The following is a 12,614-nucleotide window of genomic DNA, read 5'->3' as shown; positions in this document are numbered from 1 at the left end:
CGATTACTATTCAAATATTTCCTTTGTGTGCTTTTCATGTTGAGTAATTCTTAATCCTGATGTGTTTGCAAACCGAAGTCTTTTTGGCTTGTTTTTTCCATTTCACAAGGTTAAATCTCAGCTCTTATTATGCAGCCACTTTGTTCAGCTCTTGCTTCCTTAATTTTTTTGTGTGTGTTTTTTTTTTTATTCTAATTTCCAAGAGATCAATATCCTTTACTTTACAAACTTATAATATTGGATAGCAAGGTAAGTGAAATGCTTAAATTACTTTTGTTTTAGTCCTTGTATTCCAAGGTAAGAAGCATGAAATTGTAAAACTGTATAAATAATTTAAAAGCAAGTTTATCTTTAGATGTAGGATAAGACTGTGTGAAAATAGAGATAAGTTTAAATGTTGGCAAATATAAAAGGGAAGAGTGTTAGCCAAACTGATTTTGGATTCATCGTGCTTTACATGTTAGCTCTGAGATTTTGACTTCCAAGACTGAAAAATTGTAATGTAAATATTATCTTTTTCCAGAATTTATTTCAACAACTACAATTAAATTGCATCTCACTTTATTTTCATAAACTGTATGTATTCATATTATATGTGCCAGAGACTTCAACGATGAATTAAGTAATCGAGACATTTTTGGAAAATGTCAATACCAAGTATTTGTTTTGAGTCAAGACCAACTCTGAGTCTCCTAAAAATCATTACTTGTATCATATTCTGGACTTCTGTTCATGTTTTCACAGATAATCCATAATAATTTCTAAAATATTAATTTGAATTTCAATTAAATTTACAAATTATATTCTGTTTTTTTCTTTGATGTGGATAATTAATTCACAGACATGTGAGAGGTTGCATTTTTCAATTTGCCGGTAAGGCTGACATAAAAAGGTTGCCCACGTGTTCATTCTGACTGAAAAGGTAGCATTGCAAAACCTGCCTAGCAATCTGAAGATGAAACTGACTGATGTATTTTTTTTTTCACAATAGGCAAGCTGATGAAGATGAAAATTACTTTATTAAATCTACTGATTGTGTTAATTTAGGTGATAGAAAGACTCGACTCTGGCACATAAAATATTACTTACTTGAAATAAAGGTATCATTGGAAGTGCTAGTGGTTTTCAGACTGTCTGTATGGAATTACTACTTCACAAGATATGAATAACTAAGGAGTCTGTCTGTGATTCCGCTGTGTTGTATGGCATCCTGTAAGGTGTCTTGGTCAAATTAATACAGTAACTGATTTCTAGGTCTACTAGGTATCACAGATTTGACAAATACATCCTTTCACTCTCGATTCTCCTCATAGTTTTCTTCCATCTGAAAGCACTGTTTGTCCAAGCAACTTCTACTTGGAAAGAATAGTAAAAGGGCAAGTTGGAGAGTTGTTTTTTTTAAAGTAATCTGTGTTTGGAAAAAAACATATTTCAATATAGTAGAAAGACTAAGTATCAGTATTTGCTTTTATAAATCCTCCAAGATCGCCTAAATTAGTGATGCAATTTTTCTTGGATGTGACAAATATTAGAGCTTGCCTTATTATTTTCAAAAACCAGAAGCCTATTTATCTTTTTCTAAACATGAGCCTTTTTAAAGGAAGATGCCTTTAGAAGTTCACACTTCTGTTAAAACAGAAACCTGAAAGAATGGTTATGAATTTTCAGAGTGTTTGTTGATAGCATTAATGTTTTGGTCCATCCTCATGATTTTTAAAAGATGACTGCAGGACTATTAGTGTTATTTTTAAAAAATTCGTTTGTGTTTTCTTTGGTCAGATTTTTTGATTTAGTGTTAAATAAAACTATTTTTATTTTCAGATAACCCCAGACGTGGCTTGTGGAAATGCTAGTTCCAATACCTCTGCTGGAGGCCGGCTTGTCTCCTTTGAAGTTCCACAGAATACATCAATAAAGTAAGAATATTTGTTGTATGTGATGAGACACAAAAATGCTTTTGTTTTAATTTGCCTGGACATTTTAGACAACGATTTTTCAGACAGGCAGATTTGTCAAATGGCTAAAAGTAAGTGAAAGAACTTCAGAGAGACTTCAGGCATCTAGCAGTGCCATGACAGCTCTCTGCCTGGTATAATTTTCCCCACACATCTGAAGCTTTAGAAGATGTAAGCATGTACACTGTCTCTGGGCTATCAGAATACGTTAGAAATCAGGGCAGATGTGTTGAAGATGACAGTTTGGAGAAGATAAGACATTTCCTTTCTCCTTCATGCAGTGAAGACCTTTTTTTTTTCCCCCTCCTTTAATCTCAAGATGTGCTTGCTGGCAGAAAGTGTTATCGTTGACTGTATAACTGCATGTATTTTGTGAATTTGTATTTGGTTATTGCTTAGGGTGTGTCCATCAGCTGTGAAATCTTTGTGTATGTCCTACAAACAAAATTTCTAAAAAATGTGATTTTTTTTTTTTTTTGGGTATTGTTCACTTTTCAAACTCACACTTTTTCAGTCAAATACTTGCTTTGTTACTTTTAATTAACAGAACCTGACTTCCTAGAAAGATCTGATTCTGTCAGCTGGGATGAGACATTTTCTTATTGGAAATTTTATTTCACATAAAAAAGTGCCAACGTAGTTCTCTGGCTCACAGCTTTACAGCAATTTTAGACTTAGATTTTCCCAAAATAGCCTACTTTTCTCATACTGTCATCTTATCTTTCAGAATGCCAGCTTTCAGTTTAAAAAGGCCATGCTCGCAGGAAAAAACAAACTGATGCAAGCAGACAAGCTGCAGACAGTTTGGAGCAGTAACTGTTAAATGTGGGAGCTGTCCTACTCTTCCCACGGGACTTTGAATCGTGCTCATTCATGAGTGTTAAGTCAGGAAGAGATCTGTGAGCGTGGATGCTCTGGCTGGCTGGAATCTGTAAGCAAACAAGTGTCTTTTCTTGAAGCCAGGAATAAGCTGGCGTTTGTGGATTCTACAACTGTATTTGAGACCCGTGATGGATCGACCCCATTTTAAGGGATGTTGCAGAGTACAAAGTGATTTTTGGTCTGTTTCTGCACTATATAATTTTAGTAGTGTTTTACTTCTGGGTAGCTTATTGCAGGTCAATATCTATCTTTATTTCATTGTATTGCCTGTGGTAAAGGCCCAAGTAACATCTCCGTTTCAAAGGCTATCTATGAAAGGAAAATAGTTTCAGCTTAATTTTCTTTTGTTTTGATTGTCAAGTGTGACCTCAAATGTGAAGCTAGTTGCCCTCTTCTTCTAGAAGTGAGATGGTCAGCTTTGGGGGTGGGGATCAGGGTTGTTTTAAAGAGGACCCAAAATTCTGTCGAAAATTTGCTTCTTGTGCTACATTTTTTTCAACTTTTGTCAAACACGATTGCATAACTTTGCATTTCTTGTTTTGAACTAAATAAGGAGTGAGAAAGGAGAAACTGCCTTGTGTTTTTAGCATGATTGGAAAGCAGAATTTCAGTACAGGAAATTGTGGGTATTTGGAGGCCTCTTTTTGGCAGTTGGATGCAGTTGTTTGAATTTTTGAAGAATTGTTCAAACTCATTTGGGCTTTCTTCAAAGCAAAATGATGCAAATATTTGGGAACTTGCCAGAAATGTCACAGGTTTTTGGTTTTTCTTTATGGACATCAATAGAGGAAAAAAGTATCCTGAGAGGAAGAAATGCTGGCGTAGATACAGTGCTCCCTTGTGGAGGCATCAGTATATGTGCAGTTGTAGATATTTTTCCAATCTGTCTATATTCACGAAGACATGGACGATTCAGTGACCTTGGGAGCATTACGTGACTCATTTGATTTACAAGAGTAAACTGTTCTGAATCTTCAAATCTGGTATGACAAACAAATGAGGATTTCTACCAGGAGCTGTCTCCCTGTACTGAATGAACACTGAATGTTCGTCAGTAATCAAGGGGCTGGATGAACTTCAGCTGCAGAAAATGATGGCATTGTAGATGTAGAGTAGAGGTACTATTAAAAAGGCGAAAATACAAAGACCAAATAAGGATGCTTTACTGTTACGTAATGTTTATGCGAGACTCTTCTTGGGCGCTTAAGGTGGTGTCCCTCAAATATTAGAAATCTGTGGGATTAAATCTGCTATTACATATGCTACTATGAATTCTTATTATTGAAGCATATTTATTTTTGTAGACGAACTAAAGACCTTGAGACTTTTTCCTGATTCCATTTAAGGTTGGGGGTTTTTTTAATTTTTTTTCCTGCTATAAGTTTTCCTTGTTTGTTGATGAACTTTTCTTCTGCAGGGATGTGCTTCCTAATAACTTCCATTTTCTTCAGTGTCAATAGTCTTACCATTTATTTCCTTAGAATAAGGCAAGATGCTACTGCTTCTCTCATCCTGCTATGGAAGGTCACAACCACTGGATTTAAACAGTGTTCACTTATTGATGGCCGAAGCATCACTCTTCTCCAGGCATTAGGTGGACTTGTTCTTTCTGAAGAAATGCTTGCATTGGGAAACAACTACTTTATTGGTGAGTAACATGCTGACTTCCTGTTTGTCACCTCTAGGTGACAGCTGATTGTTTACCCAACACTCAGAGAAATGAGGAGGTAATTCACTTAATTTAAGTGCTGCTGAAAGATCCAAATGTGATACTGGGACCACGTTTTAGACACGGGTTCATACAGAGCAGGCAAGAGGCACACCAAATTCTTACTCAGGTGCCACCCTGCAGTTCAAAATCTAGATGGTGATTTTTGCCTCATGCCTTTAGATGACGCAAGGCATTTTGTATGTTCAGATTTAATTAACTTAAAGCTTTTTGAAACTGCTGTGGTAAAAACGCTGAATGTTTGAGGTGTTTCTTTGTCAGATATTTTATCATGGGATACTTTGTAAGGAAGCTTAAGCCTGTACACAGTAAACTTGGAAAAATATATTGAAATATAGTAGGAAATCTGGTCTTCTAACAGAACTTCTTGCACTGCTTTTTCTCTTTTGATTTTGCGTCTGTGAATATGAAACCTTAGAAATATGCTACGTGTTTCATTGAGCAATTAAACGTTAAGTGTCTTTGTGGAAAGGGTGTAATGAAAATAGGCTGATCTGGTTTTTTAAGTGTAGAGGAAATAATACTGATTTAATGTGGTGTTTATGCATAGACACAATAGACAATTAAACTGAGGTTTCTGGGCAGATGGTTTATTACAGCAATGACACAAAACCAAAGTTATTGTAATAACAGCATTTATTGTAATCTGCTTGAAATGCTGTATATCTTATAATGAAGTATAAGTTACCACAAATTGTTCGGCAACTGATCATGCGAGCAAATGTAAAATTAAAAGTGTTCTGATGCGGTAATATTCTAAGCGTGTAGCTAATACAGAAAAAAGTCCAAATGCAGTAGTAGTGCCATGTTCGCTCCTTTTTGAGCTGTTACTTTAGCAAAGATACTACTTGAAAGTTGTTAGTATAATCATTTAATTACTGTCAGCTGTGGTTTTTTATGTGGTTTTTTTCCAGTTGTTTTTGTTTACTTCCTTCGAAGATACTTACCTTTAGCACTTTTTAATCTAGTTTTGCGTTTAATTTATGAGTTAAAACTCTCCCTGTGCGTCTTCCCTCAGGAATACATTTTAGCATCTGTGTTGTAGTAAACGTACAATAAAAGTAACTAAAATCTAACTGAAGATGGAAATTTGTAACCTTTATGCACTCGTGAAAGTACCTAAAGGTCTATAAGCTCCCAGTCAGAGGCCTAAGTTGCTCTGTGATGGCTCCTCTTGATTGTGCGCACCATACAGCACAGGCTGTTAATTTTGATAACTAAACCAAATATTGTCTTACTCTTTCACCGTTTGTCTTCTCAGTCTCTCTGTAGCTGTCCTTCTATCACTGGCATTTTTACTTTGAATTGCTTACTAGCGTGTGCTAGGTAACATGAGGTGAAAGCAAACCTTTTCCTTGATGAATATGAACCAAGGTTTAGTTCATAAAAATTGTACTAATGATCTTGCTCACTTCATGCAGTGGAAGTTTGAGACCTCATATTTTATTTTCATCTTGTTCTTGATACTTTTGTTGGTCTTTCTTCTTACTTTCCTGATAGTGAAATTCTCTGTAGAATTTTCCAATTGTTTTAGTACAATTTGATTTATGTACAGAACGTGAATCATAAATGCTTATGCATGGAGCATCAGGGAGACTCCAGTAACACAATATTCGTGAATAGGAGCATGAGTGCTTAGTAAAGATGAGTGCAGATATAGCACATTTAAATTTTTATAAATCCTATTTATTTTAGCAAATAGATGGATTGCCTGTAGTGCTTTTGATAAAAAATGAATATGAAACATTCCCTCTGCATATATCTCTTAGTCCTGAGGTGTTGCAAGTCTATACTGTGATATAATCAAGTAATAACTAAATTAAGGCCACATAAAATGAGTTATAGCTTTTCCCAGAATAATTTCCTTTTAATAAAACACTTGAGCAGAAAAAGGGTGAAATACTAAAGGAATAGGGGAACTAAAACATGAATTTGTTAGTTTAAAAGTGTTCGTGACCTATCAACATTTATTGTAAGAAAGAGAAAATGGAGTCACCTCTGGATTTTCTTTGCAATTGTAGGGCAGTATTCTGCTTACTTTCCATCATCAATTCTTGCCCAATAAAGTGTAAGTCTTGGGTGTAAAGCTTAAAGAGACTCGGTCATTTAGTGTAAAGAATGCTGAATTGTATCTGAACCCAGCTGAAATCCATAAGGTCTGTATAAAAATAACTAAATCTTTACTTCAGAGTTGATCTAGTTGTGTGTGAATCTGACACAGCTCCCTCGAGCATTTAGTTTTTGACAGTTCAGTTCTCAGTAAGATGAGATGAATGAAGTTTTGCTCACAGACAACTAGCAATGATGGTACTAGAGTATTTGAAAATGATGGCTGCAAAACTTTACCCTGGCACAGTTGCACACCTATTCTTCATTGCAACGTGTTGTCTGAGGAAATGAGGTAAGGGTACGCTGATGTACCGTTGGTTTGTTCATGGTCTTTCAGACTGTAGTTCTCAGGAGTGTTAATAGGTTACACCTACGGGTCTCTGCGCCATGTTGAAAGTGCTGCTTGTAATGTAGTTTGGGTGGAATCTAACCCACCCAACACTCTGCACTTCATTCCTATTTTATTTTATCACTGATTTATACTGCATTAAGTTGCCCCAAGGGCCAGCTCCCTGCCAGATCAACTGTACAGGTTGGAGTTAGAACAGAACTGTTTGTGTTCAGTGATTTTACTTCTCAGCTCAATCTTTGCTCAGTGATGGCGCTTTCTGAAGTTGATGGCCTATTTTTTGCAGACAATGTCTGCTTCTAGAAGTGATAGCACTTGATGTTTACAGTTATTACTAAGGATCAGTATGCAGAAAGGCTCTTGCTTATGATTGCTTCTGTGAAGACCAAGGTCACTGCTAAGTCTTGTTGGGGTGCTGTAAGTTAGAGGCCACACTTGAGAGGAGGAGCAGACAGGACGGGTGACCCTAAACTGACCAAGAAGTTGTTCAATTCCATAGCTGTCATCTTTGGTTTTAAAGGCAGGGGATCACAAAGGTCAAGCTCTCTTCTGCAATGGCCGGTGTCTGAGCAGGACTTTGTTCTTCTGCCTTCAATCCCAATCTGTGCATTCCTGAATCCAGCTCCTGAATGTGGTTCCTGTCTGCAGCTGGGACTTCACTGGTGCCTGCCCTGCAGCATTGCCATCGGGGCAGATTGCTCTTCCCTTTCCCTTTGGAAAGGGAGGGTTAATAGAGAGCATCTGTCATTTGTCTAGTGGCTGGCCCAGCCTAAGTTTAGAAAAAAAAAAATGATCTAGAGAGGTGTTTTGAACCCATGAAGTCCAATTTTCTAGCTCTTTTTATCTGGCTGTAGAATTTCAGATGGGAGGCAAGTTGTAACCTTGTCTTTTGGATGGTGTGGTTTATGTTGGTACATGCCTTAAAACACACATGTATTTCCATTGGAGGGAAGTGGTTTGCTGCATCTTGAAATTGTTTTTACTTAAGCAAAAATGAAATAGGACAGTTTTATTTTGTATAGGACATGTGTTAATTGCCTTCACTGAAAGCTTTAACAAGTTACCATGTGTCAGCTGAGCATCTGTGTGAGTTCAATGAAGTGTTAATTTCAATGACTTGTTTTAAAAGGTGGCATTATAGGGCAAAAAGTTAAGCATTCAGCTGAAATCGAAACCATTCTAAAGAATGCTGTCAGACTATATAAGAAAGGCTAGCTTTATAAATAGGATAAAAATAAATTACCTGCCCTGCCCTTCATGATGAAGTTACATGCACCTCATCTCACATATAAGTAGATGTAAACATTAGACTACTTACTTTCATACATAGTATTGTTTTAAGTTAACATATAAATAATTTTTACTCATGAAAGTTGTCTTTAATCAGTAAATTATTCAAAATTAATTTTTATTTACTGCTACTTCTACCAAGTAACAGTGTGAAATTGTTTTTCTAGTCTATCTTTGGAGGTTCATCTGTTCAAATTTATAATGCTTGGCAAAATAGCTTCTGTTTATTTTTAAGATTTCTCTTTCTTCGGATATGACCTTTGTGACCAATTCACAGATATTTACATCCAGTTGATCACACAGTTTGCATTGTGAGATCTTGGACAGAGTGCTGAACCTGATATGTAAAATAAGGAAACTAATGCATCATTTAAAGGCAAAAGTGAGGCACATCTTAATGCTTGTAAAATGCTTTGAGATCTCAGCTAGCAGTGTAATGTGTTGTTCAGTGTATTTCAAAGCAGGGTATCCCCTTGTAAGTCTTTGAGTTGAACCAGTGGCTATACAGATAAATCCTAGCCAACCTGCCATCCAGTCTGCTACAGGACCCCTTACTGCAGTCCCAGCTGTGTCGCTTGCACTCCATCACACCGAACTGGCTTTTGTGAAGTCTGATATCAGACATTCTGGTGGCCGACATTTGTGCCCAAAATAGTTCACTGCCAGCTTGCTGAGATGCTGATAAATAACCACGTAATGGGGAAATCGTGATATAGGGAATCTATTAGAAGATCAGTCTTGTCACCCTTCGCTGGGCTTTCACCATTATTTTGGACTGTAAGCAGAGTCCTTGAAGCCATGGCAGAAGGTCACACTCTAAGCTACTGTTACATCGCCTGAATAAGCTGTTTGCAAGTGGTTTCGTAAGTGTATGTGTACTCTTGCTAGCTGACTCTTTCATAGTCCTATCATGGGTTTTGATTCCGTCAAGCTATTAATTTGGGTATTTGTTTAGTAACAGTGACATTCAGAAATTGCATTTGCTATAGAGGAAATGTGATGGAACGTGTATTTAGGGATTTTTCTATGCTCAGTGAATCCAACTTATTTGCTCAGTTCATAAATATATTTTGTCAGTCCTGCAAAACTGAGCTTCAGCTTGAAAGTCAAGCTGTGTGGTACTTCTTCCCGAAGTTTCAGTAATAATCTTCTGACACCCAAATTTTGTGTTCCATTACACTTGTAACACTATCATTGTCACCCTGCTTCTCGTAGAATTGCAGTACTGTTAGTGAAAATATAACTTGACTGGCTGGTCCAGCACATTTTTCTTTGTCACTGCAATGGTGATTGTCTGAGAAGAAAGTATATGTTTGATTTTTTCAAAGTGCAGTGTGAGTTTTCAGCATACCTATTTTTAAACTGAATGTGACTATAAAATCAATTTGGAGAAGAAAAAAATTCAGTGAGAGGATTTAAAGTCACTTATCAACAGCAAAGTAGTCTTTATTTTTCAAAAATTCACATGAAACAGAAATTTAAAGAATTTGAAACAGTTCTTGAACCGATTCTCACTGAAATCTATATATTCTTTCAAAAGCAGTATCTGACCAAGGCTTCTGTGACACAGCACAGCAAGCATGCTGATCTATACAGAATTTGGGAGAGTTGTACCCCTTATCAACAGTGCTGTTTGTGGGCAAAGTAGCGGTTCTATTATTGCAGTGGTGTTTTTGTATCCCTAGATGCTATTTTGCTTGGTAGTGTCATTAGAGAATGATTTCAAATGTTCTGTACAAACATCCTGCGGTACCGATGGCACCGAAATACTGCATCAAAGATTGCAAATGTCATTGACTACCTGTTTCTTGTTTTCTGCTTATGTATGATAACCATCCTAAAGCAAACTAGGAAAGGATTCCTGACCCATTTTTTTCAAATTCAATCGAACAATATTAGTGTCAGGGCACTGAAGGTATTGATAGGCCTTAATACTCTGATCATTAGGGTAATGAAAAAGGTAATAAATTATTTTGTTTGTAAAACAAAAGCATGCCTCTACTTTTTCAACATGTAAAGGTAAGTTTTCACAATCGAGTGTATCATAATAACATCTTGTTAGGCTTTTTAATTTCCCAAGTCTCCCAAATGAGTTGAAGATGACTTCCATGAAGGAGTGGAAGGATTGAGATCTGTTAGATTTGCTAGGTGATTAATCACTGTTTGAGATTGCAATATACAGTGCAGTATATAAGCGAAGGAAGTTGGTTTGCATAGTTATACTTAGATGTAAAAAGGCACTTAAGTATGGTGGCAATAAGTATAGACCCCTGTGGTGGTCTTCATAATCTTGCATGTTGGCTACACCATATAATACATGGACAGTGTGAGTGAAATAATATTTGGATAAAGTTTTCACGTAAGTTTTAGGAGAAAGGACTAGAATGCAAGTCTCCCTTTGTCTTTTTTCTGGTGAGTACTGTAATCAAAATTTAGTTCTCTATTTTTCCTAGCTTCCTTTCTTTAAATTATTCTTATGTCTGTAAAGTTCAATGGCCACAAAGGAAAAACTTGAGCATATTGAGCAGTCCTGTTTAGTCTGCTCAATAACATTTTCTCCTGTGATGTGAGAGATGTGGTCAAACAGCAAATTCCTCCTGAGTCTTTTACCCTTTAGGCTAATTCTGTAACTATCCATTATCTGCAGATGAGCTAGCAGATGTACTTACGTAGCTTCTATCCTAGACCACAAAGGCTTATAAACGATGGTTCGGTATGCTCTGATAGCAGCCACATTGTTTCTGGAAACTGGTCTGAAAGCACTATAGCTCCATTATGTTACTACATGACATGAACTGAAGATGCAGTACAGACATACTCAATACCACTGCTTTGATCCTGAAGGACTGATAGTATCTGGTTTTCTTCCATTTGTATTTATCACAGTTCCCTATTTTCCAAGTAATGATTAACTGACTGTACGGTGCACCAGGAATCGGGTGGAGAAATTGCATCACCTTATTCTGAGGCTCTTTTTTGTCTTCCTACCCATTTTGACTTAGCAGTGCCTTTAATGCTGTGGCTATATACTGTGCAGGGAAGCTGTAGGCCCATCGTGTCTTTGAGAATTCCACTGCTTTGCAAGACATTGAAGTTGGCTATTGACCCCAAAAGCTTTGGGTGTGTGAAAGTGTTGAGACAGAAAAAGAGAACGGGTGGAAACTGATAGACATTCCCGTGTTGTCTCATTTCACTGGGAAACAGGGCTAAAAATAAGTTGAAAACTTGGAGACTCGTGCACGATAGTGTGTGCCCAAACCCCTTGGCAGTCATTCTCTTTTGTCTGAGAAACCTTTAGGTCGACTCAAAGACCTACACTTTTGTGAATTGAAACCTTAATGTAGGGAACTCTTACTGTATTTCTGCTGTGAAATGGTAATCTGTTGTTTCAGCCGTGGGTACTCCAACATACATTCACTGCGTAGGATATGGAGAAATACATCTGAGCCAACTGCAGCAGGGACGTGTGTGTGTGTGTGTGTGTGTGTAATAGCACTGGGTGCATACCACGAGTTCGTTACGATTTGTAGTTAAGGAAGCACATTTGTGTAGCTTAGACAATCTACGATCAGTTAACCTTTGAGTAGTGGTGGTCTGAGTGCTGCGATGTGATCTTGCCGAAGGCACCTGGACACAGTGATGACACCCATCATCTTTTATTTGGACTTTATTCCTGGTTTTTGTTCTTAACTTTCCTGATGTGAGAGAAACAGGAGCACACATACTTTGTGCTCCTAGGCGTAAGCAGGTGAAGCTACCAGGGTGGAAAGAGCTGCAGTGTATTTTGCCACACGTACTGCCAATGAAACGACGCAGGCATTTCGCGGACAGTCAAACGTGCGTGCACAAAGCTTGGAAACGCCTCTGCTGAAATCTCAATGACTACTTGCATCCTATAGTGATTTACTAGGCTTTAAGATTGTTTCTGTAATGTTGCTGTAAGTAGCTCAACCCTGAATTCTTCAACTTAAAGTGCTCTGATGTCATTATATTCTAACTAGCTTTAGAAAACCAGCAAGGTTAAACCGAACAAAATTACCTTTAATATTAACAGCTGTAATGGTTTTCTCCAGACCCTAGATGAAGGGAGCTGTAAGCATGCTTCTGAAATTATTCTCCTACCTAGAAGTTAAAAATAGAACTCAAAACTCTGTCTAGTTGAGATGCTGTTAGGGGAATTGGAGGAGGAATTAGCTGAAGTGCTGTGACCGCAGTTAAGCAGGGAGTCATGTTTAGATGATCAGACAAGCTTCTTCTAGCCTCAAAACCTAGAGATCTCGGAAAGTTATATGGAACTCAT

At 37.2% G+C, this 12,614-nt stretch overlaps 1 protein-coding gene across 1 annotated transcript in view; it reads left to right on the top strand.

Moving 5' to 3' along the window:
• Positions 1-12,614, top strand: part of DNER (delta/notch-like EGF repeat containing) — a gene marked incomplete at its 3' end in the record, with an annotated part of 42,411 nt that overhangs the window by 6,697 nt on the left and 23,100 nt on the right. Inside the window, exons 3-4 of the mRNA XM_010142113.1 lie at positions 1,822-1,916; positions 4,319-4,485. Coding sequence (XP_010140415.1) covers positions 1,822-1,916; positions 4,319-4,485 — 262 coding nt within the window. The remainder of the gene's footprint in view (positions 1-1,821; positions 1,917-4,318; positions 4,486-12,614) is intronic.

Source organism: Buceros rhinoceros, unplaced genomic scaffold (genome assembly GCF_000710305.1).
Source record: "Buceros rhinoceros silvestris isolate BGI_N320 unplaced genomic scaffold, ASM71030v1 scaffold31368, whole genome shotgun sequence".
Lineage (NCBI taxonomy): Eukaryota > Metazoa > Chordata > Aves > Bucerotiformes > Bucerotidae > Buceros > Buceros rhinoceros.
The sequence above is the reverse complement of the archived record's forward strand: the minus strand, read 5'-3'. Positions and strand labels throughout refer to the sequence as shown.